The following is an 18659-nucleotide window of genomic DNA, read 5'->3' on the forward strand; positions in this document are numbered from 1 at the left end:
AATAAATGCAATCTGGGCTTTTTTTTTTCATGTGGGTTTCTCCTAATGCTTGTGTTTTCTAATAGACATGTTTTATCCAGATTACTTTAATGGAAGTTCACATACATATTCAAAATGCCCTAGGTTTAATTTTACATGTATCCAAATAGGACTGAATCCCTAGAAAATACATCCAATTGATGTGCGTAATATGAAGCAATATGGACCAATAATTTGTTAAGTAAGGATTGTTTTCTGTGTTTCTGTCACAAATTCTTGAAAAATCCAATATGAGCACAACTCAATTCCAGTTCATGTATAAGATTACAAATTATGACATATTAAAATGCAAAATGTGTTTTTTCCCTACTAATGATAGTATTGATTATTTTGTAAAGTTACTTAACTTTGTTTGTTATTCTGATTTTAAATAAGTTTCTTATGTTGGTTATCTTGAATCTAACATGTACTGGATGTACATGGTAGTGGATCTGACTATCTGAGAGACCGCCTTCTGCCAATTGCCTCCCTCCGTCCCATCAGATCGCATAGAGTAGGCCTCCTCCGAATTCCATCCGCCAGTCAGTGCCGACTGGCGACTACGCGGTGGAGAGCCTTCTCAGTTGCAGCTCCGACGCTTTGGAACGATCTCCCCGTGGAGATTCGTACCCTCACCACCATCCAGACCTTCCGCACAGCCCTCAAGATCTGGCTATCCCGTCAGGCCTGGGGATAAGATCCGAACCTTGCCCCACCCGAATGCTGAATGAATGTTGTGTTTTATCGGTTTAGTTTTTTTTATTATTCACATTTTTTTTCTTTTTTGTGTTGTCTTACACTCCCTTCCCATTGATTGTAAGCCGCCCTGAGTCCCCTCAGGGAAAAGGGCGGCCTATAAATGTCAATAAACTAAAAAAAAACTAAAACTAAAAATGTCTATTGAAGCATTACACCAAATATATTGTAGGATTATTGTCCAGAGTAACTTTGGAGATGCTGCCAAAATAGATGCCATTCCAACAATGGAAAGTGCCTTTTTCCCCCAAGAGAAGGGTGGCTTGATTCCAATTTTTTTCTGATGTTCAGTTAATGTGTGACTAGTACTAATGAATCTGAGCATTCCTTTACTTGCTCTTGGGGTTTATTTTTAGTTTCTTTGTATTAGTAAAAAAAGAAGCCTTTCTTTACAATATTATTTGTAACAAGAGTTACCCAAATACTCATCCGTGTTGGAAAGAATTACTACAGTGAGATGATTATCTCTGCTATTTTCTTTTGAAGTACTGCAAAAGTAAAGCCTAATATTATTGGAAATATATTAATCTGGGATTAGGTTTCTCAGATCTATGGATTATATAACTATTTGTTTTTGGTATTGAATTTATATTGCCAAATTTTGTAAAAAAATGCAAAATAATATTATTCATTGTATTGTATGTTTAATTTTTATTAGTCTGATAAGATAGCTAAACATAAGATTTTCCCTCAAGCTATAATGTTCATCCTTCAAAATTCATATATGTGTGTGTGGGTGTGTGGGTGTGTGGTACATGCATGCATGCATACATACATACATATAAATATACCATGTTTTCCCAAAAATAAGACAGGGTTTTCTTTTATTTGATCCCCAAAATATGGCCTGGGCCCTATTATCGGGGGGGGTATTGTTTTGGGGTTGCCAGCTGGCTGCTCTCTTATGAGCGGGCTCCTGAAGAGCCGGGCACAGCCTTAGGCGAACGTCTGTATTATGGTGTCACAGCAGCTCAACACAGCAGCCATTAGGTGACCATGCTCACAAGCAGCCACCCAGCAACCCCACCTCTCCAGCCAGCCAGGCAGACCACCACTCACTGATCCAGCGGTATCCCGAAGGTACCTTCTTCTGTGGCTTCCAAACCCCAGAAATCTGCTGCCAAGTCTTCCGGCAGCCAGGGCAGAGAGTCTTCTGGCAACCAGCCCACAACCATAGTGTCAGCACCTCTCCATTAGATAATTAGGAAAGAAAGACCACGAGACTCCATGTGTGGAAAGCAAGTGTACTTTTACTAATTATAAATGATTAAAGGCATAGCGAAGCGAAATCTGAATATTTAGGCGCAAAAGCGATTGATATATAGAATAGCCCATTCCCCTCCCCTTGGCATCATAGTTACAGTCCAATCATAATTCTCTCAAGTGTCAGGTGCGAGATAACTTCAAAAGGCATCACTAAGATGGAATGTCGGTGCCGTTACTCCTGGCGGGAATCTCCCACGCATGTGTAGTCCGACCAGCAGCTGAACTCCAGAACCTTCCTCCAGCACAATGAGTAACCCCTCCCAAATACCATGCCCTCCCTCCCCGTTTCATGGCAGCCGAAGCAACAGCAAAGCAGAGGCTGACACAGAGTGTACTCCTAGAGTGGCCACTGCTGGAAGACTCAGCAGCAGACTTCCGGGGTTTGGAAGCCACAGAAGAAGCCATCCTCAGTGCTGGGATGGCAGTGGCAGTGGCAGTGCTCTGGCCCTGCAGGGAGAGGTAGGCCAGGTCATGGTAAGACTAGGAGGCAAGTGGGGGAGTGAACAGGTGCTTGCACAATCCCCTTCTCCAGCCGGGCAGAGTGCAACTCACCAACCCAGCAGTATTCCAAAGGCACCAAGCTGCGCAAGCCCCTGCTCCCTCTGGCTCCTGCAGCTTGGTGCCTTCGGGACACCACTAGGTCAGTGAGTAGCGTTCTGCCTGGCTGGAGAGGGGGGATTGTCAATAAGCTGCTCGTGAGTGTGGCCACTTCATGGTTGCTGTGTTGCACTGCTGTGACAGTTCGCCCCTAAGGCTGTGTCTGGCTCTTCGGGAGCCTGCTCGCAAGAGCGCCACTCATGCACGAGCTCCTTTGCTCCCCCGGCTCTCGCAGCTTGGCATCTTCGGGATACTGCTAGATCGGTGAGTGGCGCTCTGCCTGACTGTGGGGGGGGGGAGGTTCTCCCAGAGCGCTTATTTTCAGGGGAAGGCTTAAATTTTTGCACACCCCAAAAATCTGGCATGGCCTTATTTTCAGGACATGTCATATTTTCAGGGAAACCCGGTATATAGATGGATGGATGGATGGATGGATTGTATTTTATATATTTGATTTGTTCTAAAAGGGAAATGTTTAATATTTCCCCAAAATGGAATTTGCAACAGGTTTTCTTTAGCTAAGTTCCTGCATTGCTGAATCCTGACATTGTGTTGCATGTCAGATCCCTTTTTTGTTTTTATGATTAATAAATTCACAATCAGGTGACCTTATATATTCATTTTCTCTTTTATAGAAATGAAGATCTTAAGCAGATGTTGGAAAGCAACAAAGATTCTGCTAAATTGGAGGCTATGAAAAGGATTGTTGGAGTATGTTCAGCTTTTATTATGTGTATAATGCAGTTTGCATCTTTTTTTTCATTTTGAACATCCATAGAAGTAATTTAATAAATGTACATGTCCCTTAACTCTGGGTGATTTGCAAATGGTTCAAAACATCAAAACAAAAACGAGAGACCAAAAATGAAGAGCAAGGTGGCAAAAACAAAGGGGAACAAAGAAAACAACCCATATGACGTAAAGGGGATTTCACACATCCTGGCCCAACCACTGAATGAAGAGCCAGGTCTTCAAAGCCATTTGAAATACCAGCAGGGTGGGTTCTGTTGCAATTTGGGAGGGGTGTTATTATAGATGTCCCACCTTCATTGTAGAGTGCAGGGGTTGCCATAGAGAACAGATATTGTTGTTTAATTGATGAAACCCAAGAGCATACCAATCTTACAGCATCAGTTCAGTCTGGTATTTTTTATCATTTTTCTTTTCCCTACTTTATTGTTTTGAAGAACTTTCTAAAAGATTTTCAGGAGAATTGAAAATAAGTTCAGTCAATGTGATTCTAAATGAATCTAAATGAAAGGAGCTTTTCTGTTCACAGGAGTCCATATTTGGTTCCAAACTGGACTGTTGTATATTTTGTTAAATATGATCTGAAGAATCAAAAGCATTCGTAGGTCACATTCCCTCAGTCTTGGCATCCTCCTCTAGATGCTGGTTAGGAAATTATGGCAGGTATTTTTTTGCATTCTTATTTTTCCATTCAGACTCCCTGTGGTTTACAGTGTCTGAAGTTCAAGTCTACATGTTGTTTGTGCCAACGTTTGGAAAAGCTGATTTATATTTTGAATAAAAATGCATGATCAGAGGCCAGAAACAAATAAACAGACTTACAAGTAGTTTGCAAAATCTGAGTGCTAAGATGGATTAAAAATGGTTTTTAAAATTATAGTATACTTAAGTAGGTATATACTTAAGTATACTTAAGGGACACGGTGGCTCAGTGGCTAAGACACTGAGCTTGTCGATCAGAAAGTCAGCAGTTCAGCGGTTCAAATCTCTAGTGCCACATAATAGAGTAAGCTCCCATTACTTGTCCCAGCTTCTGCCAACCTAGCAGTTCGAAAGCATGTAAAAATGCAAGTAGAAAAATAGGAACCACCTTTGCTAGAAAGGTAACAGCTTTCCATGCGCCTTCATCATTTAGTCATGCTGGCCACATAACCACGGAGACATTTTCGCACAGCGCTCTCTCTTTGACTTTGAAATGGAGATGAGCACCGCCCCCTAGAATCTGGAACGACTAGAACATATGTGCGAGGGGAACCTTTACCTTTTCCTATAAGTAGGTGTATGTTGATTAGACAACATTATGCAAAACACAGAAAAGAAACAATTAGCTGAAGAAAATAACGCATGGGATAAAATAAAAAGGACGTACCTAAAATGTAATTAATGCCAATATTCCGTAGTCATTTTGATACCTTTTTATCTTTGAAAACCATCCTTATTTCCACCATGTCTGTCAACAAATTCATGCATTCTCTTTGTTCTTTAAAATTTCATGTATTTGTTCTGAGTCAATCTTTATTCCATTCTCTCTATGAACAAGTTTAATGTTCACTCACTTTTATATTCAATTTATGCTTATTCAGCACCCAACTCTTTTTTTAATATAAAGAAGAACAGTCAAGTGAGACTAAGGATTTAAAAAAAACATATATTCAATTTTTGTTGACATTATATTGATCATGATTTTTATTTGTCCACCTTAGCTCACAAGAAGTGATTCTGGCAACATTATGAGACCAAATATATTTTAAAAAGATTCCAAAGATATTCTTTTGTAGAATGCTGCAGTTATTGCCATTTAAATAACACAACATACTTTAAAAAGTAATATTAAGTATTGCCATTTTATTATGCTGTAAATATTACTGGGATATTTGTGGAGTCTGAAAATAGTTTAGCTTCAATTCTACCACCTTTTAAATCAGAATAATTCATTGGTATTCCAGCAAAAATGGTATTCTAGATTATTTTGAACTGTCCCTTTAACAAATTGAAGTAGCTTACCTATGTACCTCTTTTAAATTAATTGAAATTTCTTTGAAAAATTATATAATTTAGAATTTCCTTTTAAGATATATTATCAAAGAAGAAACTTACTTAAGAGTTGAAGGAACTTAGTTGAAAATTGAAATGTACTATTAATGTACCATGCATTAAATTATTCACTGTATTTTAAAGTAGCATGTTATATTAAAGGAATTTTTTTTCTTTTTCTTTGAAGATGATTGCTGTAGGAAAAAATGCATCTGAATTGTTTCCTGCGGTAGTGAAGAATGTAGCAAGTAAAAGTATCGAGGTATGGTGACAAAACACTTGTTCTATTAATTCTAAGAGCATCTTTTAAAACTTCTAAGTCCTTTTTTGCCACAGTTGTTAAGTGAATCACTGCAATTGTTAAGTTAGTAACACGGTTGTTAAGTGAATCTGGCTTCCTCATTGATTTTGCTTGTCGGAAGATTACAAAAGGTGATCACATGACCATGGACACTGCAATCATCATAAATATGAGTCAGTTGCCAAATTTTGATCATGTGCCTATGGGGATGCTGCAATGGTTGTAAATGTGAAGAAGATCTTAAGTCCCTTTTTTTCAGTGCTGTTGTAACTTTGAACAATCACCAAGCAAATTGTTGTAAGTCAAGGACTACCAGTATAGTAATTATAACAATATTCTAGTGAAACAGAGGTAGAAAATGTAATGAATCTTCTATGATAGGAACACGTGATATAGGTCTAGTTATTCCTATCTGTTAACCTTCTTCAGTGTATTTACAGGGAATGACTTTGCTTTTAATAGAAATTCCTGTCAGTTACATGTTCCTCTTGCTAAACTGTAAGTGTTAAGGTTACCTCTGTCCTTATTTATTCCTAATATTTGGCATGGTTCTGTATCTACTGTATTTTTCGGAGTATAAGACACACTTTCTCCTCCCAAAAAAGGAGTGGAAATATCTGTGCGTCTTATACAGCAAATATTGTGGCAGGGTGAGGAGGAGGATTGGTGCAGCGCCGATCAGCTGTTTTAGAATTGGCCACGGTAGTGGCGGCAAATGGGCCATGGCGAACAAGTGGTGGTGGTGAATGGATTGTGGTGAAAGTGCCGTGGCGGTGGTGGCGAATGGGCTGCGGTGGCAAAGATGAATACCGGATGGATGCTGGGAGGCAGAGGCAGATTTTTTTTTCTTGTTTTCCTCCCCAAAGACTAGGTGCGTCTTATAGTCTGAAAAATACGGTACTTATTGTTTGGCAAAGCTGCATCTGTCCCTATTAAAATACTCTGGTACAAATATTTCTGCCCCCATCAGAATACCCCTGGTTAGATTAGTTCTGCCCATCATTGATGAAATAATGGTATGTTAACTCTTGAACGAGCAGCCTGAATCGTTCCAGGAGGATCAGGGCGAATGCACTCTTGTAATTTGTGTATGTGCAAGCCCGTGCGTACCTTTTATTCAGTATTGACTCCTGGCAACTGCTTGTACAAGTTCTTGAAGTTTTCATGGCAAAATTTCAAAAGCGGTTTGTTTTACCTCCTTCCAAAGGCTGAGAGAGAATGATTGGCCCAAAGTCATGCAGTTGGCTTCGTGCCTAACAGCGAGATTAGGACTCATGGTCTCCCAGTTTCTAGTCTGATGCCTTAACCATCACACCAAAGTGGCTTTCATAATACTCTAATTACTCGTCAAATATTTGTCACTGTAGAAGTAGAAGGCATAAATTGAATGAATAAATTAACGGTTATATGTTCTTATGGTTTATCTGGTTTCTGTTTTTCTCATATTTTATTAGTTTGCATTTATTTCTCATATTCTCCAGTAATTGAAGCATTTCAAATAGAAGCTCTGAATTATGTTGGTACATTTCCCAATGTATTTCTTCTATATTCTCAAACTTTTTTAAAAAATAAAAGTACTTATTGCAACTTATCAGACTTAAAAGCAGATTCAGGGAAGTCTTAATAGTACACTTAGATTTTCTTTACTGTCAAGTTACAGGATAAAGAGAACAATCATAGTTGAAGGAAAATATGGAGACTTGATTATGTCTATATAGTATTAAGGAAAAACATTATCTTGAGAAGTAAATTGATTTGTCATTGCTATTTTAGGCAGAATTACTCATTCCAGAGGCTCTGAATATTGATTATTAAGACTTCTATTAAATAGTGTAATAATATCCTTTTTCCCATTACTTCTTTCTTTCAACTGCTTTTATATCAGACATAACAATAAGCTAGGAGTATACAACATTTTTTTTGGAAACCAAGGATGTTCTTTGCTGTTATGAACGGGTTATTAATTGTTATGCTTGATTTAATGTACAATGTTTAAATGTAAGGGAATGTTCTCATTAAATAGGGCTAATAAAATTATTAGTGTATATTAAAAAAATTCATCTGCACATCAGAAGGAACTTTTGTGCAAAGTGTTTAGGCTTCATGGAGTTCTGCACTAAACCATAACATGTGCATTTTGTTTTACTTGGTAGTCTATCTAAACTATTTTTTTTCTCCACCATTCTTTTCTCTCTATTTACATTTGGATTCTTCAAAGAATTACAGAGTTGGACAGAGTCATTTAGGCTGCTCCAAGCAGGAATCCAAATTTCTGATCACATCCAGTGAAAGGAAAGGAAGCCCATCAGCTCTCTCAGTAATTGAACTATTACTTTCTGGAAACTTTTCCTAATATTCAATGGTAATCTAATAATATGTAAAATTAAATCTATTACTCCATGTCACGTCTTATAGATTGATATAAAGATATCTTGTCCTTTTCTTATTGACGCACAGTATTCGGATTGTTGAAGATTATCACATCCTCACTTAGCTCAGTCTATTCATTCTTCATAGTACATAATGTTTGCCTGGATCCTTCTTAAATTAGGTATATTTAATAATTAAAAAGAAGTCTGTTGTATGGTCCATATTTTCTCATCACTGAAATAATTTATTATCTCCCATTCACTTTGGCCTCCTTTTCTTATTAACTTCTCAGCCAGATAGTTCTCCTTACCTTTGTTCTGAATGTACTCAAGTTTACTTTATTGAATTCCAAGATATGCTTTCAAGCCCCTATCAGCTGCTTAAATTCTAGTGATCAAGTGATCAGATCTTTACAAACTTTTCTAATGGGATTTTGGAGCCTGATTAGTTGGACCATCTCTTTTTGGATCCAGACACTGTGATTGATCTGTATCGACCTTCTCCTCTGGATTCACAGACTTTTGTAGCTGATTTGTGTCCAAGTCTTCCTTAATATCAAGAGAGTATTCATATTATCATAGTTTTATGGTCACTACTATTAAATGTATTGTTGTAACATAGGAATCGGTATTTTCTGATCAATGGGTATTTTTACACTAGAACAAATGTATTATCACATTTATTTTTCTTAGTGTCTTTTGCCCCAAGTCATCCTGAGTTTACCTTTCCCGATTTCTACAATTCTGGAAAATTTCTGAAGTTTTCCTTGGTGATATATATCTCTTTCCATCTCTATATGGGTATATTTTTTTCTATTCAGATCTTTACTAAGAACTTTGTGTAGTCAAGTTTGCCTCTGCAATCCTTGATATTCTTCTGCACTATATACTTATTATGCACTATATACTATATCTATTTTTCAAGAATTCCACTGATAATGAGTTCCTTTCCCCATTGCCTTCTCCTCCTGTGGAATTCCGTTCATCATTTCTCTGAGTTTATTAAACTCTGATTTCATGATACATGTTCAACTACATTCATGAATGAAGGGAAGTATATATATGTTTTCCAGGATAATGTTTTCAGGATCCAATCTGGGTCAGTCACTGGGACAGAGAAGTTTCCTGAAGGTGGGCTCCAGCATGAGTCAGAAAACTCAGAAGACAGAACTTCTGGTCCTGGTGACCAGCCCAGATAGGCTCTTACAACTACATTCAGCTTTAGTTTTCTGGAAGAATCATGCATAGTAGAGTTTGTGTCCCAACAGATATCAAACTAATTAAAGTCATGCAGGTAAGTAGAGTGGAGTGCTTTAGGGCATGGTGGGAGGTTAGCTTGCTACAGTTTCCTAAAGCTTACATACCTTCATGGTTTTATTTTCCATGAAAAATCAATAGAAGCACTTTCGGTGGGATGATTTGATAGGAGGTGCAGAAAAGTAGTTCAGGACCCACATGTGGCCTGTAGGCTATGGATTTCTGATCCCTAGCTTAAATCAACCTTACATATGAGCTACTTTAAAACCAATGAGAAATACTGCGTGGAGCTACTTGCAGCTAGCTCTCTTTCTCTCCCTCTATCATTATTAAGAGGAATGTAGTTTGTTGTACTTTATTGTGTATCTTATTATTGACAATGTACTAGGTGTTATGAGATTGGTTTCTAGTAATGGATCTAGGAATTTATGAGGTAAGAGATGTAGTGGGTTTTTAAATACAGACTGCATATCCAAAAGTAATCCTTATAACATGATATCAAATTTATCTAAAAAGTGTCATTGTTAGCCTTTTATTAGAACAATTCTTTAGAATTGTTAAGGTTTAGAAACTGAGGCATTGAATGTAGCTTTTTAATAATATGGAATATGAAAAAATCATTTATTTCAGACAAATATTATATATTTAATAAACCATTTAATGTTATTATGAACATGTAAATTAAATAATAATTTAATAATTATAAGCAATAATTCACTAAGGTGAGAATATTTCATGTTAAAATAACCATATGGTTCTTCCTTAGAGAAAATTATTTCCTCTTTCCTTGCCAACCAGCTTCCTTCATATCTGTACTGAGAAAATTGAGCCAGCCAACATATAAGCTTACTATCCCAAAATAAAAATCCTCCAATATATTCATATTTCATTTTAGGGAGGAGTTAATGTACCTCACATCAACATTAGTTAAGCTAATTCTGAACCAGGGCAGAAATGTTTGCCTACCTTTCGAAAGATACTAAAGCAAAGCTTTATTGCCTGCTACAAACACTGCATCACTTCTTGCTTGTAATAATTAATGGAATATGTTAATGTGTTAGCATGGTATTATCATGATTTATGAAACTGCATATTATGCACTAAATACAAAGTACTGTAGAGCTGTGTTGTGAACACAGAGCCAGCAATAATCTCTTCCATGCTGGGTTATAGAAGTTAATGCTAAGATCTCTTCAGTCTGGTTCCATCAGTTTTTATAGACTATAAAAATACATTTTTATTTATTTATTAGATTTATTTGCCACCCATCTCACCTCAGCGACTTGGGAAAACTTAAAACATTTACTTTAAGAAAATGTTATAAGTATCTTTGTGGAAGAAGCTAGGTTGTATTACAAACAATTTCACATAAAATACACATTGCTGGGCTTTACGCATTTCATATGAACTGAATATTGAAATATGTTTTCTCTGACAGTCATCAATGCATGTTATGTTGAAATTCTCAGAGTAGTTTGGTTGTCTATAGATTTTAATAGGTATTAAGGTACATTAATCAAAGATATAAATCTGCAGTAGTGCTTGAAACCTATGAGGTAAGTATATTGTAGGAGTTTAAAATTAGCATCCCATATCTGCCATACTTTTACAATCTATTTTTATAGGGATATTTTAAAATTTATTTCTACCCAGCTGTTCTTCTCAGGTTTAATCCTCTATATTATTTTATTGTTCTCTGGCTTTCTGGAAATTAAAAGTTTGCTAGTATTGATGAAGGCTTATCCCTTTGCATGCTATTTGTCTATTTTTTAACATGAGTCAGGATTTTTGTTATTTAATTTTATATATAATTTTAAATAAAAATATTTGAAAATATTTCATAGTTCTTTTTTCAGTTTTTTTTGTTGAAAACCTGAAAGGTAAAGAAAAGTACTTGAAAGGGGAGAAAAGGAGAAAATGTGTCTTTATCATTGGGTTTTCTCCTTTTTTCTCCCTGACCATCACATTTCTAGAAAAAGATCCAGTTACAGAGCGTGTGGCAGAACAAGGATTTCAAAGCTAGTCAAGGACATTTAGTTTACTCAAATTAATTTTTATAAACAGCGAATTGTCCCCACACTTAATTTTAGGCTTCACATTAAAAGATGCAGAAAGTGACCTTAAAATATAATTGGTGGTTTAGAACAGAAATCACAAAAGGTTTAGTCAATAACTCATGAAGTTTGATATATTTGTATTGATAAACTAATTAAACAGAACTGCCTGTGTTCCTCAACTCTAATGCGGCTCTGTTATTATTAGTTTTAAAGGGACGAATGCTGCAACATTGAATGAAAGTAAATGATGAAAGAACGGTGCAGTCACGAAACTGAAGTTCTCCTGCCTCTGATCTCCAAGTGGTTTCAAGGAACAGAGGCTTTCTCTGCACACCTGCAGTCATTCACTATACAGGCCTCTTGTTGTCAGTGTTGATTGCTGCTTGTTCATAGTACAACAACAAATAATTTAAAGCCTTGTAACCTTCTGTGATTTAATATGTTGCTTTTCGGCAGAATAAGAGAAATATTTCTTCAGATAGTCACATAGCACAACTGTACTTAGAAGTTTTTTATGATCTTATTTAAAATTGCAATCAATTTTTTGTTGAGGTCCATTTAAACCTATATGGACTTTATTTAGAAATTAACTAAACTGTAATTTTTACAAGCTGTAGAATTTCAGTGACTTACCTGTTTAGAAACTCTGTTTATAAAATGGAAGCATATCATGTCGCAGGGAATCTAGAATGTCCGTAATGCAACAATCTTAAACAACCATATTGGATGTACTTGTGAATGATACCAAATTTTAATATGTCCAAATGAACTGGTTTGTTTTTCAGATTAAAAAACTTGTATATGTCTATTTGATGCGTTATGCAGAAGAGCAGCAGGATCTGGCACTGCTGTCAATCAGCACCTTTCAGCGTGCTCTGAAAGTGAGTAAAATTAAATGAGAAGCAATTTTTGTTTTTATAAAACTGTAGCTGATTTTCAACAGACAAAACCCCAAAGTATACCATTTTATTTCTGAGGTTAATCTGCTTTATTGCTTATATAAAGTGCCATTGAAAAAGTTGAAAGTGGTTAAATCCACTTTTGCAGATGTGGTTTTCTATTTGTATAACTGAAGTTTCCTTCTCTTTCAGGGTCTCAGATTAGCTTGGGAGGGTTTTCTCACTCCTCTAGAGAAAGTTGCAGACTTGTACTTAGGGCTGCAGGGAAGAGAATTTTTCAGTGGTATTTTAATGGCAGGCACCATGTTTGGATTCAATCTGATTGGATCTAATAGATTGCCCTTCGCAGCTATCAAGTCTGTTGTTTCTCTAATTGGATTAGAAACACAAAGGTTTATGGAGAAGGGAATGTGATATTTAGAGAAAACTGGAATGAATAGCATTGCTTTAATCAAATTCCTGGTAACAACTTTAGAGTATGCAAGCCTTATAGACTCTTTAATATTGACTACTAAATTAAACTAATATTATACTTTTTATATGTTACATAACTGCTCCTGCTAAAGCATTATCCTGTTTGGACTATGTATCAGGCGCTATGGAATTCTAGAAAGAATGTAAAGACATTGATAGAGGAATAAAATGCAATGCCATCTTTTTGACATTTTATATATAGCAGGAGTATGGAAGGCAGTTGCACAATCTTGGGGAAAGGCACTGCTGTTTTTAGGAATTACAAAATTAAAAATAGCTATAGATAAGTTATCAGGTAATTTTTAACTGTTATAGTATATTTTCTGGACTTAATAGCATGTATATTCATCTGTAATGCAGATTGTGGTGACATCTCACAGAATTATTTTATTATTTGTCAATTAGCTGTGTCTATCCATACTTATGGGTGGATATAGCTTTTTGACAGATAGAATGCAGCAGGTGAAGCTAGGTTTTGGTCGCATCGAATACCCAAACTATGAGCTCAGGCTCCCCCTACTCCAGGGCTGTGTGCTGTCTCCATTACTTTTTTCTCTCAATACCAATGACTATCTCTCTAAGGATTCATCTGTTAAAGTACTGAAATTTGCAGATGATACAACAGTCGGTGTCATTCGAGATGATGATGAGTCTGCATACAGTGCATTCAGGAAGTTGAACAACTGATCCTGTAGTGCAACTGGAACAATCTGGAGCTGAACATGCTTAGAACCTTACAGATGAGAGTGGATTTTAGGAGGAGCTGTTCTGTTCTACCACTTCTTACTGTATTAGACAACACAGTAACAACAGTTGAGCTCTTCAAGTTTTTGGGTTCCAGGATTTGAAATGGACACCTAACATTAGAACCATTATTAAAAAGGCACAACGAAGAATGTTCTTCCTACGTCAACTCAAAAAGTTCAGATTGCCCCCAGAGATGTTGATACAGCTCTACAGAGGAATTATTGAGTCTGTTGTTTGTATTTCTATAACTGTCTGATTTGGTATAGTAACCATAGGACAGATACAGACATCAACGGATAATTAGGACTTGCAACCAGCTTGCCTTCATTTGAGGACCTGCATACTGCACGTGTCAGAAAGAGGGCTGAGAAAATATCTACAGATCCCTCACATCCTGGAAATAACCTATTTTAACTCCTCGCCCTGGAACTCCACACCTGGCATTGCATGCATGCATTTTATATAGCCACTCACTTTATACCAAATATATAGCCACTCATTGCATGCATACATTTATATATCCACTCACTTTGTACCAAATTCTGTGTCTTCCAATCAAGAAAAATGAACAGTTCATGAAAATATTTTTTTAGTATTTTAATTCAAAGAAAAATTGTTATAAATTGTTGAATTTTCTCAGTGATTTGATGTTCTCATTTTTCTCAAAGATTTAATGGACAAAGCACAATAAATTAATTATGATTCTAAGCATACATTTTACTAATTTCAGGCAGTTCTGTCTACTTTAGTTTTAATTATCTAATGGAGAATTTAAAAGTTAAAACAAGTTTTGATTGTTTTGTATCTATTAGATGAATATCTACAGTGGCTGGACTAGATTATTCTTTTTGATTCTTTTGTAGAACTGTGTCATAAAGTAAGATGTTAAGGTACAAAAAAGGGGGAAAACCAAAAATAAATGCATGCCTTTAATAAATGGCATTTATTTAAAGATTATTTGTATTTTATTTTTATTTTAGGATCATAATCAGTTGATCCGTGCAAGTGCTTTGCGGGTGCTATCAAGTATCAGAGTGCCAATTATTGTTCCAATTATGATGCTTGCTATCAAAGAAGCATCAGCTGATTTATCACCTTATGTTAGAAAAAATGCTGCTCATGCAATTCAGAAACTTTACAGGTACGTTATCTCTAGTCAATTAATATATAAGAAATATTTTAAATAGTTAGCATAATGAAGTTTAACAAAGTTTGTGATAACTCTACTAGTGGAGATAAAAATCAACAAAATTACTTTGATTAAGTTGTCAGATGGAGAAGGTATATATACTCTGTACAGATTCAATTTTATTGAGCAGTTGAGACATATATCTACATTATAATTTAGAATGAAATCCATTACACTTGTTTCTTTTTGTCCACTTAGAATATATATTTAGCCCAAATCTGTTGAATATCTGCTGACATTTTTAATGTTAAATTTCTAGTCTTGATCCAGAACAAAAAGAAATGTTAATCGAAGTAATAGAGAAGCTTTTGAAAGACAAAAGCACGGTAAGTAACAAAAAGCTTTATAATGAAATTAGAATTGTGATATTTTTACCTATGTTAAGCCATTTTAAACATAAAACTCATCAGGGTAAGAGTTCAAGTTTTAGATATAACTACTAATATAATATAATAAAGATGGGACAAAATTCTAATAAAATAAAAATTAGGGTGAACTAGAAGTGCTACTTTATTGTGGAAAAGATTGACATTGTGAGCAGATATGCTGGTTGCTGGTACTGCAATAATTTCTTCTCATTTCCAACTGAGTTCTTCTCTACAAAGTCTGAATTGAAGAAATTAAATTTACAAATTAAATGTATGCAACATGAATTAGTGATTAGTGAAAAATGCCTTAAATACCTTCCCCACTACTACTCCAGTTATTATTTCTTTATTTATGGGTGTTTATATTTATTTAAAATCCTGCCTTTGAAAACACATGTATCTATTGACTTACAATATTTTTATAAGAGCCATAAAGCTAACAAAATAAAATAACCATACTATTATTAACCCTCTCTGAATGACTGGATCCTAAATATAGTACAGTTTGAAAGCTCTGATGAAGAGTTCTGTCCAAAATTGCTTAGAGGACATTTTTAAGATAGCATTTTAAAGATTGTAGTGGATATGTCAATTATATAATTCCCTTATTAAGGCTTTATAGATTATATTCAGCAGCATGGTTTCAGGGACCAGCTAGGGTAGACCAGTCATTAAGAGGTGGCAAGAAACCATATTCTAAATAGCCTTAAATTATACCTTCTTCCTTGGAAAATTTTCATTATTAATACTTTAATATGAAAGCATGATTATCACTGGCAAATATCAGAATAAAAATTCTTTAGTTCTGCTCTAACTAAGGTTGAAGTAATCCTGGCTTTTAGATGAATATTGCATTACATGCAAATTGATTAGGTGTTATTTTATCCATTTTAAATCATTTTGTATCTCTTAGACAAAAAAGAAAATAGAAAAAAATCATAAAGAACATTCTAGACACCTTTACATTTGGAGTCCTATAGATTTTGTAGGAAGAATATGTAATCTTTATCCCCCCAAAAATGGAAGTGAGTATAGAAATATAGCCTCATACAGTACAGGTGGTCCTGGACTTAAAACCATTCATTTATTGACCATTTAAAGTTACAATGGCACTGAAAAAGTGACTGATGAGTAGTTCTTACATTTATGACTGCTCCTGCATCCCCACATTCACGTGATCAGACTTTGGGTGCTTGGCTACCAGCATGTATTTACAATGGGTGCAGCGTCCTGGGGTCCTGGGATTGCCATTTGTAACCTTCCTAGGGAACCTCTGACAAGCAAAGTCAATATGGAAAGCCAAATTCACTTAACGACTGCATGATTCACTTAACTGTAGCGATTTGCTTAACAACTATAGCAAAAAAGATCATAAAATGTGGCATGACTTCTTAACAACTGCCTTGATTAGCAAAGGAAATTTTGGGCACAATTGCCGTGTAGAGGTCTACCTGTATGTCATAATCGATATAGCTTCCAATAGAAGAAGCAATATGTAGTTCAGGGTTAAACTATGAAGTCCTTGATGCTCTCAGAGTTTGGTTCCTTGCTTGCAGACCATTCATTACCCAATTAGCTAATATCATCAGTGCTCTGATGATATGGTCACTGATGATGTTACCTAGTCAGGTAAGGAAACCTCTGCAAACAATCAACCTCAGAGAACCCCAGGGATTCCTTGATATTTATTGGCCTTTTTGGGTCTGCAGCTGTATATTTAAGTATATATTACTATTAAACTAAAGACCCTGTGAAGGTCATACATGTGTTTATTTTATTACTATTACTAGTTTTTCCATTAAAATTGCTGGTATATTCTAATGTACAGTATTGTTTTGAGGAAAATGGAGCAAAATCAGATGTATTTCTTAACATGTAACAAATATGCAAGAGAGAATGTGTAAAATGTAATGCTTAGATTACAGATATATGAATAATCTAGTGTCTTCTAAAGATACTGATTCAATGTTTGTAAAAGATTTACGTGGAGGGGGGGAATGTAACACCTGAATTTCTGCAGATACTATATTGTGATAGATCTATTATCCAGCTATTAGAAGATAAATGACTGATCTTTACCAGCCTCCATGCTTTCAGAAAATTGAAATAAGAAGAGGAATATAATTTGAGCTATATGATTAGGGTAGGTGGGATGGCCATTAATTTAAAAGAAGGAAATGTTGGCAGTGTAGGCCAACTTGCCCCATAGTATCAATCAAGCTTTGATATACTTCTTGTGATGACCCAGCACTCTCAGGTTTTTTGCAGCATTAATTAGAATTCATGACAAAATAGATGCAAGGAAACATTTTGTACCCTTCATAATTTTATAGAAAATTTATTGTTATTAGAGAACCATTTGCTTAGTGTGATTTTTTTCATTACCAGCTTGTCAACTAGCATAGATAATCTGGAGAAAATATGAACTCCATAGATTGGGTGTCACTTTTGTTGATGGTTCATGTAGTTTACCTTGGAGCGCAGATAATGGCTGAAGTTCATAGCAACAGCACAGAAAAACATGGCAACCAGTGAAAGACAAATGAACCATGTTTATTGCTTTAATATATAAAAAAACCTTAATGGAAAGCTGCATTTGAATTTGATGAGCTCATTGCAAGTTTTGTAAGAATGATTTATATTTTCCCATCTAGTAAAGCTAATTTTTAATTTTAATCTTGCTTGTCAATGATACCTTTATAAACATTTTCATTTATATTTTAAGAGGGTAATTTAAAATTAAATATTATTTTTATGGCATACTGAGCAGTCTCCTGTACAAATTTGTAGAAATCTGTCCAGAATGATGTCTCATTGTCTTCGTTTTCATAGGTTTATCTAACAGCTTCCTTGGAAATGCTATTATTTGTATGTTAATTATGAATGTAAAAGTTTATGTTTAATACAGTAAACATATTGTAAATTTCTTGGACAGTTAGTTTTATAGAATGTATGTTTTCAGCAAAGAAATAAGTGCTTAGGAAGTATCACTTAGAAGGAATAAAATGCGAAAAGTATAGATTATCTTTGATACTGTGCGTGAAAACAAACGAAAGAACACAATCCTTTTTATTTCAGATTTGTTATTTTAAGTAAAATGTTTAATTTATCTTTATAACTGGTACTAATACTAATAGTAGTATTACTGATAAAGCCAGTCAAGGTAAGAATTATTAAAATATTTGGTAAAGAAACTAAAAAGGTAGAATAAATTTTAAAAAATAAAATCCCCCCTGTACAAATGATGTGATAGAAAATAAATGTAAGTATACTGCATTTTCTTTAGTTCTTTACAAATAATCAATTCTGTTTTTTATGGAATGAGTTCTATACATGCTGGGACCAGCAGGTTCCAGTATGGAGCAAGGCTGAAGACAATAAATGCAACGTCACGTTTATAGTTATTGGTAATTTATACAATCCCCACAGGATTTGGAACTTGTTTAGCATAATAGCAGAACTATATTCTGAGCTGTTTTCTTTCAGTTGTAATAATAGGAGCATATTAATAAAGCAGATGTCAATGAAAAATAGGGAAAACCTGTAACATGAATATCATTGTATGTAATATTTTTTT

The 18659-nt window shown here is 35.2% G+C and overlaps 1 protein-coding gene across 1 annotated transcript in view; it reads left to right on the plus strand.

The window, feature by feature from the left end:
* The window catches only part of AP3B1 (adaptor related protein complex 3 subunit beta 1), a 144668-nt gene that overhangs the window by 16158 nt on the left and 109851 nt on the right, over positions 1 to 18659 (plus strand). Inside the window, exons 2-6 of the mRNA XM_087715613.1 lie at positions 3273 to 3348; positions 5609 to 5683; positions 12191 to 12286; positions 14506 to 14666; positions 14974 to 15040. Of these exons, the coding sequence (XP_087571739.1) occupies positions 3273 to 3348; positions 5609 to 5683; positions 12191 to 12286; positions 14506 to 14666; positions 14974 to 15040 (475 nt within the window). The remainder of the gene's footprint in view (positions 1 to 3272; positions 3349 to 5608; positions 5684 to 12190; positions 12287 to 14505; positions 14667 to 14973; positions 15041 to 18659) is intronic.

The sequence above is a fragment of the Thamnophis sirtalis genome, unplaced genomic scaffold, assembly GCF_051295495.1.
Source record: "Thamnophis sirtalis isolate CommonGarterSnake01/CBP01778 unplaced genomic scaffold, rThaSir2_p1.2 scaffold_5, whole genome shotgun sequence".
Taxonomy (NCBI): domain Eukaryota; kingdom Metazoa; phylum Chordata; class Lepidosauria; order Squamata; family Natricidae; genus Thamnophis; species Thamnophis sirtalis.